General features: G+C 43.5%; 4 protein-coding genes across 8 annotated transcripts; 1 reads left to right on the forward strand and 3 right to left on the reverse strand.

Annotated features, from left to right (window-relative positions):
• Window positions 1-88: 88 nt before the first annotated feature.
• Window positions 89-4,629, reverse strand: pafah1b3 (platelet-activating factor acetylhydrolase, isoform Ib, gamma subunit). 4 transcript variants are annotated; one of them, XM_061250507.1, is made up of 6 exons: window positions 3,873-4,629; window positions 3,113-3,202; window positions 2,923-3,012; window positions 2,535-2,651; window positions 1,128-1,250; window positions 89-463 (listed from the first exon to the last, which is right to left on the reverse strand). In XM_061250507.1, exons 1-6 carry the CDS (start codon window positions 3,936-3,938, stop codon window positions 203-205), a joined length of 747 nt encoding a protein of 248 aa, XP_061106491.1. In that variant the 5' UTR covers window positions 3,939-4,629; the 3' UTR covers window positions 89-202. The 4 variants fall into 4 exon arrangements, with proteins under 4 accessions (XP_061106491.1, XP_061106500.1, XP_061106473.1 ...); XM_061250516.1 differs by having other exon boundaries at window positions 3,845-3,884; XM_061250489.1 differs by lacking the exon at window positions 3,873-4,629 and adding an exon at window positions 3,756-3,859.
• si:dkey-250k15.4 (uncharacterized) lies at window positions 4,454-8,511 on the forward strand. 2 transcript variants are annotated; one of them, XM_061250476.1, is made up of 4 exons: window positions 4,454-4,493; window positions 5,274-6,629; window positions 7,209-7,372; window positions 7,676-8,511. In XM_061250476.1, the coding sequence occupies exons 2-4, from the start codon at window positions 5,285-5,287 to the stop codon at window positions 8,264-8,266; spliced, it is 2,100 nt and encodes a 699-aa protein (XP_061106460.1). In that variant the 5' UTR covers window positions 4,454-4,493; window positions 5,274-5,284; the 3' UTR covers window positions 8,267-8,511. The 2 variants fall into 2 exon arrangements, with proteins under 2 accessions (XP_061106460.1, XP_061106453.1); XM_061250469.1 differs by lacking the exon at window positions 4,454-4,493 and adding an exon at window positions 4,500-4,887.
• A 2,465-nt stretch (window positions 8,512-10,976) lies between these two features.
• On the reverse strand, window positions 10,977-15,894 carry tlr21 (toll-like receptor 21). Its single transcript, XM_061255913.1, has 2 exons — window positions 15,827-15,894; window positions 10,977-14,711 (listed from the first exon to the last, which is right to left on the reverse strand). The coding sequence occupies exon 2, from the start codon at window positions 14,383-14,385 to the stop codon at window positions 11,467-11,469; it is 2,919 nt and encodes a 972-aa protein (XP_061111897.1). The 5' UTR covers window positions 14,386-14,711; window positions 15,827-15,894; the 3' UTR covers window positions 10,977-11,466.
• A 647-nt stretch (window positions 15,895-16,541) lies between these two features.
• On the reverse strand, window positions 16,542-21,889 carry cnfn (cornifelin). The gene is made up of 3 exons (XM_061222473.1): window positions 21,766-21,889; window positions 20,636-20,772; window positions 16,542-16,745 (listed from the first exon to the last, which is right to left on the reverse strand). Exons 1-3 carry the CDS (start codon window positions 21,887-21,889, stop codon window positions 16,656-16,658), a joined length of 351 nt encoding a protein of 116 aa, XP_061078457.1. The 3' UTR covers window positions 16,542-16,655.
• Window positions 21,890-23,051: the final 1,162 nt, after the last annotated feature.

A 23,051-nucleotide genomic window follows, 5' to 3' on the forward strand; every position in this document is an offset into this window, starting at 1 on the left:
ACCAAAACCAGCACACCATGCAGCTCTCCAGGACCAGGGGTGAGGACCCCCCCCCCCCCCCACCCCCACCCCCCACCCCCACCCCCACCCCCACACACATAGGTTGTCATTCAACTACTTCATACAGACACCTCAATTCCTCCACCTTACTCTATCAGTCGCTCAGATGAAAACTGACAGACTTCAACGGTATGATTAGCACTCAGTTCGCCCCTGGGGCCTCCAGCAGAGCCTTGATAGCAGCATGCAGGGGCCGACACACAGCCTGGTAAGCACCTTGGGAGAGGTGCAGGTAGTCGTACATGTCCTGGTGGGATATACTGCCATCAGAGTGCACAAAGCCTGGGTCCACATCAAGGTAGGAGGCCCTGGAGAGGGTGGGCATAACCTGCTGAACCAGTTGGTTCACCTTGGCATTCTTCTCCCGGAGAGGGTTGGGGAGCCTACCCCGGGGAAGCAGACCCTGAGGGAGACACAAGAGGGCCGACAGCTTTAGCACGCCACAGCAAACAGGAAGACACAGAGCAACTCAAACCTGCACAAATTGTAATCATTTAGAGGATACATATGAGATTTAAAGGCAATTCCCAGTGTGATGTATAATAAATACCACAAATTAATAAACCTTCAAACGAGTACAATGAAAATGACAGTGTATTCATACACTTTTTTTAAATCATTATGCAACAGAGAACGAAAGAAAATGCTGTAGTCGGGATCCTTCTTACTTTTGAACTAGTTCGTGAATTTTCTAAAATCAGGAAAAAAAAAAAAAGAAAAGAAAAAGAAAAAAGGCTGAAATTAGGAAAAGGGTAGTTTAGGAAAAATAAAGATGGATGATACCAGCGGTGCATCCGAGTCAGCCTCCGAGTAAGCCATCTACTGTGTCCTGTGTACTGTTATACTGTATACTGCTTAATGAATACTGTTTAGTAAACAATATGCAGTATGTGAAGAAGTCTCATGCAGTTTCAGAAAATAATTGTGGAAGTGTCACCTATAATCATAAGATTATGGTTAACTGCAGCATAATTACATGCTCGGTCCAAATGTGCATACTGCTTGAAGCATATACAAATTGGAATAAACTAAGAGAAACAGAGAGAGTGCGAGAGAGAGGGACTGACCAGTATGAGAGTATGAGCAGAGGGGAGCTTGCTGTTGATGAAATGGACAATGGCAGTGATGCCCCCACAGATCTGCTCTGGAGTGTGGTCATGGTTGTTGGTGCCCACCCACAGCACCACCACCTACAAAGTAGAAGTGATTACATTGGGCTCTTCAAACTCACACATTCTAAAACATGCTCTGGAAAACAGCAATTTAAATACTTCTGGTAAAGTAAAGGCAGAGCAGAATCTTTACCCCAGTGGCTGAATTTTGAAAGAAATAGCCAACTCCAAGGCCTAACTTTGGCCCACAACAGGGCAAGGTCAAAGCAATGTTTGTCCATCAGTTATCACTTCTGTTTTTGTACATTTTGTCATCCTCTAGCCATGGCTTGCTGGAGGCCTTCTCAAAGGAAGCAGTCTAAACTATATCTGACAGCACAGATGGTAAATGTTGGTGACTTTTGGCCACATTTATAAACATTGTTAAATGAACCTGAAAATTCCAGAACTGAACCACATACTTCCAGTGTTAAGCCTGCATGCGAGGTTTGGAGATGGAGCTAACATGGTAGGGTACATTTTTCCTCTTTCCTTCTTAAACAATGGTTAAAAATGACCATTACGATCCACAGCCACTGGCTGTGCTCATTGATAAAAATGCAGCAGCCCATTTCTTGCAAGGTCTTCAGCCTTCCAAAGTTCCCACATGTCACGCCCCTGCTGAAGTCACTCCCCTGGCTACCAGTTGCTGCCAGGATCAGATCCAAAGTTCTAACTGCTGCAGCCAAAAGAGAGCCCCTCCCTACAGAACATAGTTCATCCCTACACACAAGCACGACCACTCCGATCTGCTGGCACAGGGAGACTTGCACATCCTGCCAGCCACATCAGCAACTCTCACTTGCCAGGTCCGATTGACCTTCCAAACACAGATCACATCAGGCGGTGACTCGAGAACAGTTTTGGGAATCCCTGATACAAGAACGCATTCACTAAATTTAAACCTAATGCAAGGCAGCATCATTCAAAGCACTCGACTAAAGGTCAGTGACTTAAGTCAAATATAAAATGAAACCGAATAGCCAGAGTCTTTGTTACGTAGAAGTGCAAACAGTAGTTCCATCAGTCCACAAGTCAGGTCATAACAATTACGATTTACGGTTCATAGTTCACAATGATATTGTTTTAAGTTCAACATAGTGCCAATATCAGTATGCTACTCCTAGGCGATACAAGGTTAGCAATGTACAGCGCACGTAGCTATGACTGAACCCATTCAGGTGTAGTTTGGAGCAACCTAGAAGGACGGAAAAGACGTTTGCCACATTTGACTGCACTTAAGTCAAACTTGTTTACACACAGCTGGTATAATAACACAATAAGCCTGAGGCGTTTTGAGACTTGTCTTGTATGGATTTGTACCTTCGGGCTGATGTGGTCCAACTCTCCATTAGCAAGTCTCCAAAGGACGTGCTGCGTGGCATCACCCCCCACCCCAAAATTCAAAGCATGTAGAGGGCGGAACAGCTCTCGCCACACCTGCAAATAACACATACACAATATATATATATATATATATATATATATATATATATATATATATATATATATATATATATATATATATACACACACACATATATAAATAAAATAAATTAATTGAAGTGTCCTAGAAAATGACCATGGCCATGGATGCATTATCAAACTTTTGTGGCCCAGCACTGGATCAATCCGATTACGCACAACACGAAAATGGAAAAATAAATAAATGCATATCACTGATTGATACTTCCATTGAATAGAATGTTACCTCAAACTGGTGCAAGAGCTGCACCAGCGAGTCTCCCACAAACAGAACATCGGGTTCCTTGTCTTTACTGTCAGAAACAAAGCGGTTGTGCTACAGGAAAACAAACGCATACAACATTACTCCTCAAACATAAAATAATGACACGGCCGTACATCTGTCAAAGAAAGTCACTGTTTACACACGCACACACCATTGCCATCCAACGCCCATCTCCTTGAGGGTCCAGGGAGGGTGTAGGAGTTGCTGCTGGGTTAGAATCTCCTCCTGCACTCATCATTATCTGAAAGAGACATAACCACATAAAAACAAACGTGTTGAGTCTTCTGCAGAAAGCGTTGTACAAATAAAATCGACTTGAATTGACCAGTATTAGGTTAAGAAAACGCTGAGACCAAGTAATTTACTTGTAACAGTCCCTTCCGGTGTTTGTTGTTTTTTTATGTAGAAGTAACGTTATGCAATCGAAGCTTATGCATGTTTAAATCTTAATTTGCTTTTATGAAGATCCCATTTATAGTAGATACCAGCGAGTTCAAATATCGATAGCTCTAGACTGTCTAGGCGTTAACCTGGGGCTAGCGCTAATTCAGCTAAACCACAGATATGACTTGTGCATCCTAAACAAACATGATGGCTGTCCCATTGTTTTTCACCAACCCAACGAAAACTACTTTGCAGTACCAGCAGCAGTAGCAGTAGCAGCAGTAGCAGAAGCAGCAGTAGCAGTAGCAGTAGTACGGATGCTCTCGTCTTTTTCGACATTTGTTGGAGCTAGTATCATATAGCTAGCAAAAGAACACGATTAGCGCTAGTCACGTAAGCCAATAATATACCTAGCTTGTACGGCTAAAATCGATAACGAGTTCGTGCATTCGTCAACATGTTGAGACATTTGAAGGAGCTATACGCGAACACATATTACCTATTATAACAGCAATTATACTAGTTACCTCTTCTGGAGCAGGTCCGGCAACTCGAGTTGGAAGCCGTTCAGACAAAAATTCTGGGCAAACCATTTTCCAATGGGTGCGTTTCTTCACATTAGGTTATATGAATTTAACGTTACGTACCAATAAACATTTAAAATGAGTATATGGAGTGGCCTACTACAGTAATAACAGTTATTAAGTTATAAAATAAGTGTGGCAACAGAAAAAAAAAAAAGTTTTAGAATAACTTGCTGTCGTTTAGATAACCGCCCCCCATTCTTCCATCTTTTAGGTAAATCCAGGAAGTAGACGAGTCTTTCCAAATATAACCAGTCCAGCGAGTTTTTTCTTTCTCTTTTTTTCGAGTCCAGCGAGTTTAGTTTGACCACTAAACTCTAAATGACGTGTTTCTTATACGTTATGAGTTTAACGGGCTTTTCCCGATTAGCTTTTTAGCGCATATTAAAAGTCATTCAATAAATGTTCGTTACTGTGCTACACACGTCAAATAATTGAATTAGTTAGACTAATTGGCGCACCTTATTTGTGCCAATTAGTCTAACTAAACGTTCAAACGATAGCTCATTTAACTAAGTTAGTTAAAAGGCACGGCGGTTCCTAGCTAGCCGGACTCAATTTAAGGTAGGGCTCAGCATTGTTAACAGCTAGCAGCATCCCGCCACGGATCAGGTGACATGATTAGCTGCCATGGTTACTTTTTTCTACAGTCTTACTAGCAAGCTACTAAACCAGGTAGCTAATTAGCAATATAAGGCTAGTTTGCTCCTGGTGAGTAGTCTGGAATGTTCAATACGTTCCTAACTAGCTGGAAACGCCATGTAGCTTAGCAACTGAGTTGCTTAAATACAAACAGACTGAATTAACACCAGAGTACTAGCTAGATAGTTAGCTCATATTTGATCAATAGAAAAAAAGGTAGATAACGTTAGTTGCTCATTTGCTGAAGATCGCCCACAACGTACCGGTGCATTCCTTAGCTAGCTAATTAGCATTTTTTGGGCTAAGCAGTTGGCAGGTGAGGTCAAATTTTGTTTGGGGATCTAAATAGCTATTAACTAACTTAATTAACGTTAGCTAGCTAACTAATAATGTGTTTACCTTAACATTTTGTAATACGTTACCTTGCAATATTCAATTAGTTTAATAGCTTTGCTTAACCAGTTAGCCATTTGGTGATAGTTTAGTTAGCAATTGGGTATATATGAACTTTTTATAATATTATTACATTACATTACGTGGTATTTAGCAGACGCTCTTATCCAGAGCGACGTTTTTTTTTCCGTTTATTTGGACGACGATAGGTACTTATTTTAAGATTTATTGTAGCTAAGGGGGCCCAAATGAAATATCTCCTCAATGCCTATTGATTAGTTGTAAATTATGCTGATTCCATTTTTGCAGAACCCTTCAGGATGAATCATAAACATTGCAGACTTTTGACAGACAGGCAAAATGTCCTACATGTTTTTGCTAAACACACCAAGTCCCAAAGAGACGTCCGAGTCGTCCCTGATTGCAACTCGGATTCTAGTCGTGCCAAGAAGACAGCACGGTCTGGGAACACAAGCAAAGTAAAGCGGCTTAAGACGCGTAAGGAGAGGAGCCGCATGACAGGAGAGAGACGTCAGGACATACACCCCCCCTGCTGCCACCAAAGTAGGAGAGAAAATAAGATGGAGCATTCCAATAGTTGCAGTCACAATCGGCCATCAAAAGAGAATACATTTACTAAGGCTGACCACGGTCCAGGACCCTGTATCATTACTCATGGCCGCCTCATCGGGCACCGTGGCCTCTTCAACCGCGAGGTGAAGTCTGTGGACATTGAACGTCTGGTGAGCGACGAGATGAAAATTAAACTATACTGCCTTGGGGCAGCTGGAGTCCACAGTGGGGGCAGCGAAAACAGCAGGGCTGTTGCTTTGCCTTCTTGTCCTCCATCTCCTGCTCCTGGTCGACCTGACTTTTTTGCTTCCAACCTTGGCGAGGAAGCCTGGCTTCCAGAGAAAAAAGCTAGGACACAGACTGGTGAGAAGGCAGGGCTGCCTATTGATTGCAAACATAGAGCAAGGGCCAGAATTCAGACCAGTGGAGAGTTGCAAGAGAATGTGGGAAAGAGCAAAACATCCATTCAAGTTTGTGTGGGAAGTAATACAAGTGATAATGTGTCTCACAGCAATGCTAATGTTAATAATAGTGCTACGTCATGCGCCACACCACTGCAGAGTGCAGTCCTTCTGTCTTCTAATAGTGAACCTGAGCTTCCCTCTTCAGCTAGCTTCAGAGGTCAGTTAGTGAGTCAGAGAGAGAGGTCACAGGCTCAAACAGGGGACCAAGAGTCACCCAAATCTGCAGCTGCTGAGAGACCAACGGAGCAACATGCTGACTCCAGGGGAAGGGAGCATGGCTGTACACCACAGCAGCCCTCAAAAGACCGTAGGCCCTTAAAATTTCATGGACCGTCATGCCAACCTGTCGCCGGGCCCACTGCAGCGCCCGGAAGGCGAGGCTACGCGGAGGACAGGCCGCGGCCCAGGGCTGGCGACTGCGCGGCCCTGGCGGCTCGTCTCTGCAGCGCTCTGCAGCTGCCCATGCTGTGCAGGAGGAATCTGCTGTCAGAGAGCCGGGAGGCCCTGCTGCAGGCCCTGCAGGGGAGCCACGGCCCGCGGCTGACGGAGAACCTCCTCAGGCTGCGGCAGCATGTCAGCCTCCGCCGCGGCCCCAGTCCTGAGGTCCATGGTGGGGACCATGGAAACGGTAGGATGCAGCCCCTCACACTCGCAAAAAGGACTCCGTTTGTAAACCCGGACTGTTCTCTGCTCATCCGCTGCTTGACACAGGCCACAGTGGTAGCATACAGGAACTTACATTGCATGAATCACATGCAATTTTTATGGTCACATTGCATAGAAACAATGTTATATTGTTACATCAACGCAACACAGAACCGAACACAGAACAGCAAGCATTAGTGACCCACAAACACTAAATCAGTATTTTGTAAGTGAAATGAATGTTACCAAGTTGACAGCATTTTACATGTAACAGTTACGTGCTGCCCTGTCCCTGAAGACTTGTTTCAACCTGGGTTTCATCCTTGCAACAGACATGACTGACTATCAACTGAGAGAGATACCTCCTCATCCCAGGCTCAATAGTGCATAACTCATTATATCCCGTGTCTAAATTAGATTCTAAACTCTATAACATAAACATTATAGAACTGTAAATTTTGCAATGGGAAATTCATAATAAGCATGATTGTTGCCATGGAGGGGTAAAAGAAGTTTAAATTAAGTTAATGGAATTAGTTATACAGTTTCATCATGTCCTCAGACTCTACCAGTGACACACAGACGAGTGGTTACAGAGAAGACGTAGCAGGGTTGAAGAAATCAAGGCCCAGTGCACACAGGGCAGCCTCTAGCAGGAGACGGAGAAAGCAGCTGTTCCCTCAGAAAGTGGAGCCGCACCATCCAGAACCCCAGCACAAGGACACGGTGAGAAGTGGGACACTCCTGTTCCTGGCAGAGACCTCAGCAAGCAGCCAAATATCAGCATCAGGTGTCTGTCTTAAAGGCAATATAGACAACTGTCAAAATTCAGCTGGGGTATCTGATTCTTGCTTAAGTGAGTTGTCTGTAATTATGCCTGGGAAAGCTACGTATGTGTAAGAAAGGTTATGATGCAAATTGGGGAAATGAATTGCCATTGTGATTCATGGTAATGTCAGTTGGGATCCAGCTGTTTAACATGAATGAATTGATAATTGCTCATCAGTTTCACCTTTTTTTTCCGTCTAGGCAATGCAGTGGAATCCAAGCGTGATGGAGCTGGCAGGCGATCCCTCAGGGGAATTCCCACAGACTGACTCCCCTCCATTAGTCCTGGATTTCCTGCCTTCGCCGACCTCATCGCCGCCGACATTCAGGCCTTCTGCTTGGGGGGTGCACACTAGGCAGCAGCTAACCCACAACAGACCGTTTTGGAACGAAGAACATATACAGAACGTTGCGTATAGTCCAGAGATGCGTTTTTTCAGTCAGTCAAAAAACCTGGAGGATGCCAGGCCACCTTTCTTTCAGTATTCTACCTTTCCAGTGGAGGTATCTCAGAGAGATGACACTTTTTGGCCCCAACGACCAGCTGACTGCGATGTAAGCGACTTCAAGGCCAACTCCCTTCCTCCGCTTCACCGTCCCCATGGTCATATTCACCTCCAAGCTCACAATTCCATTCACCAGCCTCCTCCAGTTCTTAGGTCTTATAGCTCTGGCAGGATATATTACCCCTGCTCTGATATGCAGGAGAGGGCGTTATCACCCCCGCTTTCCCTCTTGCCCTCATACCCCAGCCCAGACCACTGGTCCTTCCCCAGGATGCGGCTCTACTGACTCACCCTCTTGAGTTCTGCATTGTGAGGAACAGAAGAAACACTTGATGCATTGTTTCGAGCCATCAGACTTTATTAGGTATGCCTTATTAATGCTACCTCTGTATATTGTTATTGGTCACAATGTTGCGCGTAAAGCGGCACATACTGTACAGTAAATGCATTCAAATATTAGGCACTGAATTCTGACTAGTTTTCTGCAAATGTATGGTACAAACATTGAATAAACATAATTTAGTATCATCATGGTCGTGAGCTTGGATTTGCGGAATAGTATTCTATTATAATAATATTTAATTCTGATACATTGGGAAAGCTAAGAAGAAAATTTACAATAATTGAAGGAGGTTGTTCATATTTAACTTGTGTATTGATGGCCTTCCAAGTAGTGATGGCAAGATGATGGTTCTTGAACTGTTGACGCTTTCCAACCAATTGTGTTGCAAACACAGTCGATGGTTACAAATAGGTGAATTTTTTGTGGCCTCAAGTGCACAATAGTGATCCCTGCTGGGAAAATAATGCACAGCTGTAGAATAATCATGTTCCATGTGCCGTAGGGCAGCTGCGTCTTTTTGTCAGCAAAATCCTGCATAGACACCTGCCCTCCAGGAATGAGTTGCCCATCCCTAGTCCAAAGTCAGAGTTGTTCCAATGAACCTGTTTCAGCTAAGATTGCCTTTTCCCAAACCCCTTGGACTGAGTTATAATTTGTTATTGTTTTTTTTTGAGTGAAACAAAGAGGAGAGTCTTGAACCCTGGTCTATTGCAGGACAAACCGTTACGCTAACCACAACACCTAATCAATTGAGTGAATGTTGTTTTCCCTTGACTGATTAGCAAACACACAGGGGCGACATGGCTCAGGCAGTAAGAGTAGTCGTCTGGCAGTCGGAGGGTTGCTGGTTCGATCACCTGCCCGGGCTGTGTCGAAGTGTCCCTGAGCAAGACGCCTAACCCCCAAATGCTCCTGACGAGCTGGTCGGCGCCTTGCATGGCAGCCAATCACCGTCGGTGTGTGAGTGTGTGTATGAATGGGTGAATGAGAAGCATCAATTCTACAGCGCTTTGGATAAAGACGCTATGTAAATGCCAACCATTTACCATTTACACAGGCACAAATTGAAACAGCTTTGACCAGTAGCAAAGTACTGGTTTAAGCATTAAGGATTCTCATGGTATCTGTTCATGATAGTTTATGATACAGTTATCATTAGGGTACGTTTGCTGATGTAAATTTGATGTAATTATTCCCTATTAATCTATATGTAATATATTATGTCTGATTCAACAAGTTAGAAAATAGATCAATAATACAATTATGTTAAGTGACTGTTGACTACAAAATGGAGAACATTTAAAACTGAAATGAAGAGGGGTTCAACTGGGCAGTAAAAGTGTAACTGGGGACACTCGCCACTTAACGACCACTACGACAAGCCGTGCGTTAAAGTGGGGTTTTGCTTCCTCATTTCGACAAGCCGAAAGTCAAACCAGAGAAACCTGATCTGAAACCAACCCGAGCACGTGGTTCTACAGAGAAGGCATCCGTCTTGTGATTTCCTGAAAACAATATAACCCTCGAGCGGTGAAGTGCACTGACGTGCTTAGCCTGCACGACACATTCGCTGTCTTTCATGACTCGGGAATGCATGTTCCTGTGCCCACTGATGTACGTCCTGTACCTGTCCTATTTCACTGCCGTTGAAACTGCATTTGATACATCTTAGTTATCTTAGAAGAAGAGTATGAGACCTAACCTCAGCATTGTGAAAATGACAGTCATTCTAAAGCAAATTTAAAAAGCAATAAAAAATCAAATCAAACTCGGAACTAAGAAAGCGCACCTTAAAGCACATCATAAAGCCCATAATAGTATGTAATAATGAAGAGGGAAACATTTTAATTCAGATACAAATAGGTTTGAATGCTAAAGGCTCGTGTGTGTGTGTGTGTGTGTGTGTGTGTGTGTGTCATTTAGGTTAGTTGTGGCTTTGCCAAAGTACTATTAGTTTAATGTTATTTTGTAAACGGACAGTGTAACCTGCTTGTAAGTGTACAGGCTGAATGTGTAGTGCAGATGTAGCGAGGAAAAGCAGTGAGATGGAGTAATTCCTGTTCAAATGCTGTAGCAGAACTCCAGCGTTCATTTGACCTTGTTGTAAAAAGGTAATACTGAACAGCTAATATATAGACATGGCCATGTTGTAGCAGTTGACAAGCATGGGTGTGGCATGTTGTTTCAAGACAGCGGTGTGAGATGCAAACTGGCAGGCTGTCAAGGTAAGCTCACATTATCTTTCTCCTCAGCTAGCTTAACATTTTCTTTATCATTTGTCTTACTGGGGCGGCAAGGATGGTGCAGGGGGGAGCACTGGTGCCTCACAGCAAGGAGGTCCTGGGTTCAAATCCCCGTCGGCCAGGGCCTCTCTGTGTGGAGTTTGCATGTTCTCCCCGTGTTCGCGTGGGTTTCCTCCGGGTACTCCGGTTTCCTCCCACAGTCCAAAGACATGCAGGTTTGGCTGATTGGAGAGTCTAAATTGCCTGTGGGTATGAGTGTGTGAGTGAATGGTGTGTGTGCCCTGCAATGGACTGGCGACCTGTCCAGGGAGGAGTCTTCTCTGTTCCATAATGGTGGAAGAAATCACCGTGCTTTGATACCCTGTATGAATTGATTTTATTCAGAATTTTTTTTTTTAAGGAAAAAATCTGTACATTTTATATTTCACTGCAGGTGCAAAAGAGGCAGGAAAGTATTAGAAAAAATAAAGAACTCAATGCAACAACTGCATACTGCAAAAAACATTTGCGTTTTGGTGCTAGACCTTCATCAGACTGTGGAACACTGCAATGCACACATCCTAGAAACATCAGAACATCATTATCAGTCATACAGATTGACTGTAAAAAGGACATGACCATATTTGGTAATATTTATAACATGTACAAAATAAGCTGCCTCAGTAAACATTTGTGAATATAGCAAAGTGGCAAATAATCACACACATGGTTTATAGATATAACAAATGCAACAATCAGATAGTGAATGGACACAACAAATAGTTCCCATCATCATTTTACAACAGAAGGAATTAATTATTCAAACTCTTGAAAGAAAAAGGCTTAAAATCCAGGTTGGATTTGCAGATGCATGTGTGGGCGCATTATTAATATGTAAAATGTGTATATAAATGTTCACCATTAAGGCCTTAAGTAGCATGTTTCATCTTCCACAGGCCTTGGATTCGCCACACGTTCCCGCTCTCCCTCTGCCTCAACTTGGTGACTGTCACTGCCACCTCTCAGCGCTCTCCGCAGCTGGTTCCAGAACAGCTCTTGTGCCTTCTCGGGGTCTGTGCAGTCATGTCCCGGCCACTGGAGGTAGGTCTTCTTGAGCATGACTTTCCGCATACGATGATAGGCTGACAGCTGCCTCTCGGGGATGGGCTCCAGAAGGACCAGCAGCAGCACATCCCGGAGCTCGTTGAAGAGACGATAGCTCGCCAGCTGGATCTCTAGGGAGCACCATTCGCTGTTCAGGTAGTGCTGGCTCACCACGCACACTGTCTTGCGGCTCCCATACACCGCCGCCACGATGTTGTCTACGATGTCTCGTCCTGGTTCAAAGTCGCGATGATGGAGGCAGAGCCGGAACGATGACCCTCTTTCCTCCAGATTCGGAAGGAGCTGCTCCAGCACCCACTCCTCATCAGCAGAGTTGTATGAGACAAAGGCGTCATACTGACACTCCTCCTCCTCTTCCCGTAGTCGCCTCCAGTGCTCACCGAACCAGGCGCGGAACACATAATAACTGTATTTTAGCCTCCAATAGAACTTGACATAAAGCAAGGGGATTGTAGACAGCAGGATAATTATGGTGCTAGTGGAGGCAAAAAGGTAGGCACCGAGGTCCAAGTAACAAACCTTGGTGTCAAAATTGTAAAAGTAAGCACCATGAACATCGGCACACATAAGATTGTAAAGGTACACAAATTGGACTTGCCGGTTATTGTTGGTCCAGTTCTGAAACCAACTATTGGGACAGGTGCAGCTGATTGGGTTAAGGCGCAAGTCAAAGTAACGGAGATTGGAGAGGCCCTTCAGAACAGTGGCATCTACAGTCTGCAGGGCATTTTTGAGGAGCATCAACGATCGCAGCTCAGTCAGGTTACCAAAAACCTCAGCTGACAACGAACGTATACCCATATTCTCTGCACTGAGTCTCCTTAGTTTTTGTTGGTTTTTGAAGATCCCTGCCTCGAGCTTCTTCACTCCGCTATAGTTGTCGTCCAATGAGAGATGCTCCAAGCTTCCTAAATCATCAAATGTATCCGATCGAAGATAGGATATTTTGTTGTTTACAAGGTACAGGGCTCTGAGATTCTGAAGGCCTCTGAAAAAAGCATTTGGCAGCAGTGTAATTCCAAATGGCCGCTGCCCATCCAGATTGAGGTTTCTCAACTGTGTCAAATTAACAAATGGGGACTGAGTGCTCATCCTTAGGAACCTGATGAAATTCATCTTCAAGTCCAGGACTTGCAGTGTGCCCCCTAGGCTCCCAAATGGACCACTGTCAATTTCCTTGAGGTGGTTGTCATCCAGATGGAGGTTGGAGAGGTTGTGAAGCCCAACAAAGGCTTCCTGCTTGAGGTGAGTAATCTTGTTCCCACCCAGATCCAGAAAGTGCAAGAGGTTGAGAGAATGAAATGTTCTATTGAAAATGACAGAGATGCGATTGTTCCGCAGGCTGAGTCTCTTCAGACTGCTCAAATCTGAAAAGGTGCTCTCGTAAAGGTCCGTCAGAAGATTGTTGTCCAGACGGAGGGTGATGAGATCGGTTAGCCCCGTTAAGGCTTTACGATCCAGATGGGCAATGTTGTTTATATTGAGTTTAAGTGTGGTTAATCTGGGGGTTTGACTGAAAGCAAAGGCATTTATATCACGAATGCGATTGTAGCGGAAGCTTAGACTAGTCAGGTTTGGGAAAGACACTTCTTGCTGACCACGGCAGGATGTAATGTGGTTTAGCAGGTTATGTTCCAAAATTATACTTTTTAAGTGATTCTGTCCTCTCATGAATCGTAGGCAGGATGTATCATTTAGGTGATTGTGGGAGAGGTCCAATGTACGAATGACAATAGGACAATCTTTGAAGGTTCCTCCACTCAGAGTCACAATGTTATTTCCCTGGAGGGTCAGTTTGTGCAGTTTCCTTTGCCCCTTCCTCAATAGTCTACATAGTCTCATCAGATTGAGGCTGCTGTTCAAAGCCAAGCCTGAGAAGTCTACATTGCCAGGTTTCACATTGCTGAATTTCAAAAGTGCCAAGGCTGAGACATTAGTACTATGCAATCGCAGGCAAGAAATAGCCCTTAGGTCTAGGCCTATGAAGCAATTTGCTTGCAGCTTCAAGTTGTTGGAAAGGTCTAATGAACGGATTCTGCTCAGGAATGTACTGTTACACTCTAAAGTGTATAGACGGTTTTTACAGAGATAGAGGGTGCTGAGGGACGGAGGCAGGCTTAAGTTATGGTGAAGGGAATTCAGGTGGTTATCACAGAGGTCTAACTCTTTTAAACTGTGCAAGTGAGCCACAGATTGAACAATCTCAGAAAAACTATTTAAATAATTAATCCGTAAGTTTAGAGTTTTTAGTTTTTCAAGATCCAAAAAAACTTTGGGCTGGAGGTTCTGCAGAGAGTTTTTGCTCAGCACAAGCTTGGTTAGATTTAGCAGACCACTAAATGCTGAGGGCTTGATTATCTCTATCTTGTTAATGGAGAGATTCAAAGTTTCCAACTGAGTCAGATTCAGAAAAGTGTGACTGCTCACATTTCTCAAGTCGTTACAGTCAATTCTCAGGGTCTTGAGATTCCAGAGGTGAGACAAGGCCCCTGGGGGAATATGCAAAAGATGGTTATGGGAGATGTTGAGGGACGTGGCTCTACCTGGGAGGTCTTGTAGAAGTGCAGAAATGTTTGCCTTCCCTCGATTGATGCAGTTAAACCTGCAGTTTGTTGGGCTCTCTATACAGTTTTGGAAGCTGTATGCAGCTGTGAACAGCACAAGCTGTTCACCTAAAATTATTGCTACAACCAGGGCTATGATCGTGGACTTCATGTTATAAAGTCTGATAAGAAGAGGTATTGGTCAAATTAATTAATTGAGTTTGTTGTTCTTTTCCAGTATTTCAGATTTGTTCTTTGCTGGAGGGAATTCTTCCTCACCTATATTATAAACACACTGTTTTAACGTTGGTGTCTAAATTGTCCATAGAAAGAATGTGGATTGTTTTTTTTTTTTTTTAAGATATCAGTGATGAAAATATCTTATCTGGAGAATAATAACATCCATGTTCATAACAGCAGAATTTCACAAGCAACCATCCCATCAGAGAAGAAAATGTAATCCTTCAGGCAAGTATCGGGTGGAAATAACAATACAAGCTGCAAAATAAAAAAAATTATGTCACTTAATCGTTTACAAAGCTGTGTAACAATAGCACATGAATGTGTCTATTCATGTGCACATACAGATAGTGCAGATAATGGATGGTGACATGGTTCAGGCAGTAAGAGCAGTCGTCTGGCAGTCGGAGGGTTGCCGGTTCGATCCCCCACCCGGGCTGTGTCGAAGTGTCCCTAAGCAAGATACCTAACCCCTAAATGCTCCTGACGAGCTGGTCGGTGCCTTGCATGGCAGCCAATCGCCTTTGGTGTGTGAGTGTGTGTATGAATGAGTGAATGAGGAGCATCAATTGTACAGCGCTTTGGATAAAAGCGCTATATAAATGCCAACCATTAACCATAATGTCATTTTATTCCATTGTTAAATCAGATGCTTCTGCAACTGTTTACGCAGACCTGATTTATTGTGTACTGTACTTCATTTCCTGGCCCCAAAAGCTTCTTTGGTGGAATATCCTCAGTAATGCTCAGCTATTAACTTCATGATGGCTAAGTTTGTGCTTTCAAAAGGGACTACATACAAATATAAAAGCAGTCATCTGAATATACATGTTAAAGTAAGTAAACACTTAATCTCAGATTGAATTTGGATTATTCCAACAATCCAAAATAGTGCTGAATTTACACATTACCTTGGATCAATTCATTAATTATACAAAATTAAAAATATATTCAGCTCAGTTGTCAGGAGAATAGGCTCTTACTCATGGCAAGACTGATTTTAGGTTGTCAAACATTTTACATTAAACGTTTTTGTCTTATTTCAACGTACAAATTGTTTTTGATCATTTTACTACATTGACTGTAAGAATAAAAGGAACTCGAACAGGAATAACAATACACAACAAGACTGCATAAGAGGACATACAAATGCATAGGAATACCGTTCTTCTATGTTTAGCAGTGTTTAGGTTAACTGTATAGTTTTTATGGAATATTACTTGACTGTAGTGTGCTACACAGGCATTATATTGCATGGAGAAAGTAATAGATTCACAAGATGAGACCATGTTAAACATGCTGTTTCGGTTGAATTTCAGTCTTTTCCTTTCAGTATAGGAATGAATTAAGTATGATTTAATGTAAAGACTCACCTGTGTGTTAAAGCAGAATTGGACCAGTGTGCTGCTCATACTGCATCGGAGTGTGCTACTTGCTTTTTATGGCCAGCTGACACTGAAACATTTTCCTGCTCTTTCCTTGGAACAGAAAGAGGAAGATGTCCAAGATCATGTGTGTATGTGGCTGTGTACCTTTGTCTTTTGAACATCGAGAACGAAAGAATCAAACCACAAGACAAGTGTAATGCTGGGGGGGGGGGGGGGGAGGACTTTCTTTATCGAGAATAATCATTAGTGTTTTCAACATAGACTGACTGTTCAGTTTGAACATAATTTAGAAAAACATTCCAAACAATGTTTATATTACTAATAATATAATAATCATCCTCAAATCATCATTAATAAGAACCAGATTATTAGTATTATTACTATCATTATTATTAATAATAGGCACCTTTATATTATTATTATTATTATTATTATTATTATTATTATTATATATAATTATTAATAATAACTAGCACAAATAACTATGAAGATAACAATGATACAATAATAAAATATTAAATTTTTGCTTAAAGTCAGATTGACTAGGCAAAATATAATAAAATAAATCACAGAGTTTCTTAAAATCTTAGTTCTGTATGTGTATCACATTTTAATATTCCGGAGGATGGAGATGTCATACAGGGAAAGGTTTCTACAAACAGAAGGTAGGCAGGGACTATGGTAGCCAATTTGTGTCATGTTTTGCGTCTGATTGTTTTCAGTGACGTTTAAGGTCATTCAATGTGAAGTTCCCCATGATCATATTGATGTGAGAAGGGGTTCTTCTTTCAGATTTCTTTGCCAGATCACATGGTCAGCCCTTCATCTTTTGCTCTCTGGCCATCTGACAGAGTCCACAGAGAGGCAAACAGGACATGATCACCCAGTCATCACAGATAGAGCCCTGGAAAAGGAAATGGTTATTATATTTACTGTAGTTATCACTGGAATTGCCAATAGATAATACATAATTGCTGAAATGAAGCTATACTTGGAAAGGGGGGTGGAGGGGGTATATTTGCTGAAGCAATATTTACACTATACGTTTTCACAGGTTCCTCCTCATGTTAGATAAATAATACACAGATTCAGCAAATTTGCCATGCATCTCACCCACACCATTGCAGTTCTACAACTGATGTCCCTCTAGGAACAATAACCAGTTAATTTTTCTGCACTGTGCACATATTGCATGTTGATATGTATGAATGTAAAAACAAGACAAAATTACTTTAGTTCTCATTGAAACATTTTTGTATATATTCACAGCTACTGGCTTGCCAGCTGGCTAATTCACAGGAGACACCATCTTTGTTTCCATGTTTGTATGTTTTGAACTACAATGGCTGACTTCAGCAAAGGGAACTGAATAATTTCATGCTGTCTTTCTCAAATATTACTGCACAATGCTCTGGGCTATTGTAATATTCCTGTGTTACATTTGTGTGGGTGTAGTACTTGAATTAAATTCATGTCAATTGACAAAATGTACAAATGACCCTTCCAATACCGATGATCAAAAAGTGACAATGATAAGTGATACTACTGCGGTGAAAGAAAAGTGAAATAGTCTTAACATCATTCTGCAGGTGGCTGATCTGCAGTACTCGGTTCCTGATTATTTTTGTGGTTCCAGTGACCACAAACGCCTCCGTAGGTATTTCTGTGTGCCTGACTAGCTGAGCTAAATACAGCTGAAGCAGTTTTTTAGTCGTGAAAAGCAGTAGGTGGGTCACATTCTTCTAGTAAGTGCATTTTTTCCACTAGCCGTGTGTAGTTGAAGACCTCCAGGGAACTTAAGTATTGTTTCTGTGTTTTTTGCGTGTGAGCATTAGGTAATAAGGAAACCATGTTGGTAGATTTGTTTGTCAAATTGCCGTGTTAGTTAGACCAGGTGTGTCGCATTTTGTTATTAGTTAGCAAATCTAGTGTGTTTTTCACCAGCCGCCGGCAGTTTCGCTCCGTTCTGTTATTCTGACTAGGTGATCAGAATCAGTTAGATACTTTGGATGCTGCAATTGTTAGGATAATTATTAGGTCGCTAGTTTGCATTAGTAATTAGCAGTTTATATAGGCATGCTCAGAGCGACACTAGAGTCATTTGGAAATGGTATGGTGTGTCAGTACCCCATTACAGTTTGCTCTCTCCCCTTCAGAATTCGCTTCCAGCGACGTGGACCTCCTCGGCGACGGAACCCCACCAACCTCTGCTACCCCTCACTGACCCCCTCTGACAACTTCACAGTTGCAGGGGGGCTATGGAACTGTCAATCTGCCACACGGAAGGCTGACTTCATTACTGGTTATGCCTCCCTCCTGTCCCTACAGTTCCTTGCCCTCACCGAGACCTGGATTACACCAAAGAACACCGCCACCCCCGCTGCCCTCTCATCCTCCTTCTCCTTCTCACACACCCCCTCTGGCCATGAGGTGGCACTGGTTTGCTGATCTCCCCTTCCTGGAAATTCTCTGCGTTTTCCCTCACTGACCTATCCCTATCCACATTTGAATGCCACGCTGTCTCAATTACTCACCCTGTTAAACTTTATATTGTCGTCGTTTATCGTCCTCCAGGTGCCCTGGGAAGTTTCCTTGATGAGCTTGACACTCTACTCAGCTCGTTCCCTGAGGATGGCACCCCATATATCCTCCTGGGAGATTTAAACATCCACCTGGAAGCCTCCCAGTCTGCTGCCTTCTTACCACTACTTCACTCCTTTGACCTCTCTCTGTAGCACTCTCCCCCAACTCACAAGGCTGGAAACCTTCTCGACCTGATCTTTCTGAGGAACTGCTCCTCTTCTAACCCCACTGTTACGCCTTTACACAAGTCTGATCACCACTTCATTTCCTTCTCCATCCCCCTAGCTCCTCTGCCTCCCTCCCCTTCTCTCACCCCCACTGTTTCTGTCCGATGTAACCTCCGCTCTTGTTAACTCCTCTCTGTCCTCTGGCTGCTTTCCCTCATCATTCAAGAGGGCCTACATCACCCCACTCCTAAAGAAACCCACTCTAGACCCCTCCTGCATTCAAAACTACCATCCGATATCTCCTTCCTTTTCTATCCAAATCTATTGAACGAGCTGCCTCCAACCAACTCTCTTCCTTCCTCTCACAGAATAACCTGCTGGACCCCCACCAGTCCGGCTTCAGACCTGGCCACTCGACGGAGACCACACTCCTCTCCGTCAATGAGTCCCTTCAGGCTGCACGAGCAACCTCTCTCCTCTGTCCTGATCCTTCTTGACCTCTCTGCGGCGTTCAACATGGTCAACCACTCCATCCTCTTAGCCTCCCTGGCATCTACAGGGATCTGTGGCACAGCCTTAGAGTGGATTAAATCTTATCTCTCTGGCCAGTCCTCCCAGGTGACCTGGGCTGGAGGAGTGTCAACCCCTCGCCCCCAGGGCTCAGTCCTCAGGGCTCAGTCCTCAGACCCCTCCTGTTCTCCATTTACACGAGATCCCTTGGTCCCGTTATCTCTGCTCATGGCATCTCCTATCATTGTTATGCCGATGACAACTCTTTCTCTCCTTCCCCCCATCAGACACACAGGTCTCTACCCGTATCTCCGCCTGCCTGAGAGACATCCAGAGCTGGATGGGCAACCACCATCTGAAGCTCAACCCAGGTAAGAGGGAGGTAATCTTCATCCCTGCTCTGACCTCATCCCCTAGTGCAAGAAACCTTGGAGTGGTGATGGACAACAGGCTGTCCTTCTCCGAGAACATTGCTACGGTGACCCGGGCATGCAGGTTCTTCCTGTACAACATCTGGAGAATCCGACCCTTTCTCACCACCTACTCCACTCAGCTCCTTGTTCAAGCAATGGTCCTGTCCCGCCTGGACTATTGCAATTCTCTGCTGGCTGGCCTTCCAGCATCTGCCATCAGACCCCTACAACTGATCCAGAATGCTGCAGCCCGTCTGGTATTCAATGTTCCCAGACATTCACATGTCACCCCCCTGCTCAGCAACCTCCACTGGCTGCCTCTTATGGCTTGCATCAAATTTAAAACTTTGGTGCTCGCATACCAGGCAGTTAAGGGATCAGCCCCTGTATATATTCAATCCCTTATCAAGACCTATACACCAACGAGACCCCTCCGTTCTGCCACTTCGTGCCATCTGGCGCCTCCCCCTCGCCACACCTGCACTTCACGCTCACGACTGCTGTCTGTCCTGGTCCCACGGTGGTGGAATGACCTCCCGGTAGATGTCAGAACGGCAGAGTCTCTGACCTCCTTCAAGCGCAGACTGAAGACTCATCTTTTCAGGCTACACCTTTCCCTCCCTAACTCATCACCATGATTAGCCTTAGACTGTAACTGTAAAACCAAGAATTTTCCCCACTCTAAACTGTTTTCAGTGGTTTAGCAGGAGGATCTCATGAAACAGTTGAAAATCCATTCCTTAAGGCTAGCAGAATAGGCAGAAATATTCAAATAGTTTGGCCAGCAGATAACTGTGTGGATGCGAACTACCTACTGTAGGTGGGCATTTACAATTAGGTGGGCATTTACAATTAGCCCCACCCATTACCGGAATGATGGAATATCACTCTCTCATCACTGCTGTAAAGCATGGAGACTGGTATTGTCTCCTTTGCTGTACTGTGGTTATCAGGCTTTGTGATGTAGTAGGCTGGCATGGGCACTCAGAGAGATATTTGTGATCTGGTGTTCTGGTATGTGCACTCACAGAGATGTGGTATTTGTGATGTAGTGTGCTGGCACGGGCACTCTCAGAGATGTGGTATTTGTGATGTAGTGTGCTGGTGGCATGGGCACTCACAGAGATGTGATACTTGCTGCGTATGCTGGTCCTCAGGGCAATGAAGGCTCCAGGGAGGCAGGCCAGGCAGCAGCTCTCCCCATGATCCTGTGCCACCTTGCAGCCCAAAATACAGGGCAAGAAGGTCCCGCACAGACCTGCATCCACGAAGATGGAGTGAAAAAAACTGCTGTCTGTTCCACTCTACTAAACTCTTCTCACAGCTGCACCAGTAAAATCACTAATTTCGGCCCTGATCACAATAAATAGCCAGCCCATTGCACAGCAGGTCAGTTTGTCTCCCTGTTGTAGCATTCACACACATTTTGTTAGAGTGACAGGAACGGTTAGAGATCCGGTAAAATAACTCTTTTGCTTCACGTGGTGAAATAATAATACACATTTTTATGAGTAATTTACTAATTTTCTAAATACTAATTTGTCAACATTCCAAATTTGATGCCCCAAGATGCCGGTATCTTTTATCCAGGTTTTTCCTTTTATCTTTTTACCTTCAGGGTAAGGCAGGCTGCATGAAAGGTTTAGCTAGAGTTCATAGTGTGATATTATTAATTAATTAATTATATTAATATTGTACTTTGCACTGTATCCTTCAGGTGTTTTTACATTACATTAATGGCATTTGTGTTTATCCAGAGCGATATAGAGTTGGTTAGACTAAGCAGGAGACAATCCTTCCCTGGAGCAATGCAGGGTTAAGGGCCTTGCTCAAGGGCCCAACGGCTGTGCGGATCTTATTGTGGCTACACCGGGGATCGAACCACCGGCCTTGTCCCAGGCATTTACCTTAACCCAGGGGTGTCCAATCTTATCCAGAAAGGGCCGGTGTGTGTGCAGGTTGTTGTTTTAGCACAGGACTAGGCCAGCTGATTCTACTCACCAAGGTCTTGATTAAAGACCACAATTAGTTCATTAGTATAATCAGGTGTGTTACTGCTGGGTTAAAAAAAAAACCTGCACCCACGCCGGCCCTTTTAGGATAAGATTGGATGCCTCTGCCTTAACCACTACGCTACAGACCGCCCCGTTTTGACTAAAGATCTTGGTAGGAGGTAGTCATAAGAGCAATAGGCCAAGGCACATTTTAGCAATGTAATTCCCACACAGAAGCAGAAAGAGAAGGGACTCACAGATTCCACAGTCCTCACAACAGTCACATACTCCAGAGCTCCAGTCGGTGGTGCTAGAGGACAGGGTGTAATTGGTGACCGTCACTCGGGGCTGGGAGCTGATCATTTCAGCCTGGTATGCCATGCCTGAGAGTGGAGGGCGTACAGTATTTCAGTAACTACTTCAGTGCAGACAAACATCTTCTCAGCTGTAGATTCTCCAAAAGCACCTCAGATAATATATTAATAACTATTCCTTACTAACAGTGTAAGGAAGTAAAAATTATGATTAATCTTGTGATACTTAGATTAATGTCATGCAAAAGCCTCGTAAGTTCCATTTTCTCATTATTACAGTCTTGTAATACAATTTTTTAAATCAATACATTTGGCAAAAAACTAAAAATGTTTTAGATGTTCCTGAAAATTAGATTATTATTCTTTTTTTTTTTTGGAGATGCTGGGATGCATTGAAATGTATTTGAACACAGACACTGCTATACATTTCATAATTACATTTTCCCAATCAATGTACCGTACATGATCAAGGACCATTTTTATTTGTTGTCCCACAAGATACGACAGCCTTGTAAGTTTGTCTCTGCTGAAATAACCCTACTCTGGCTGAGATGCTACTTAACTTTTATAGATTCTTGTATGATTGTCTTCTTGAACAAAAATTTAAAAAAAATTTAAAAAGCAACTAAACAGCAATATTGCATTACTGTACCTGTTCAGTTCAGACGCAGTCAATCAATGTGTCCCGGATCCAGTCAATCAGTAGTAGAACAGCATAAGCTGGATGATAGAGAATCTCTGGAAGCTCTTGTACTGTACTTAATATGGTTCCTGGGTTTATAGTGGCCCACAGTGCCGCTATTGCTATGGAAAATGTGGAATCACTGTGAGTACAACACAGCAGTGACCTGTCGCCCTCTGTGCAGGATTCAGCACCAGATCTATCTGCATTAAGGGGGAAAAAACATCAAATGTTTGATATTGGGGCGTACCACTTTCCGCCCTGATACGGCCCACTTTTCCAATCTAGGCCCTGACATTGTCTCTTATCACACGAGAGGCGTGGCACCACCCTTCTGAAAAGGGACAAAAGTTTTGTTAATTTGATTAAGCAGGCTGTTCCCTCCGAACAGGTGTGGCTGTTGCTTTTTTTAAAATTCTACTTTAGTATTATTCTTTATGTTGTCAGTATGCACCTACAAACCACAGAAAATTCCTTGTATGTGAAAGCTACTTGGCGAATAAAGCGATTCTGATTATTCTGATTCTGAGTGCATCGGTGAGAAGTG

Source organism: Conger conger, chromosome 1, assembly GCF_963514075.1.
Source record: "Conger conger chromosome 1, fConCon1.1, whole genome shotgun sequence".
Taxonomy (NCBI): Eukaryota; Metazoa; Chordata; class Actinopteri; order Anguilliformes; family Congridae; genus Conger; species Conger conger.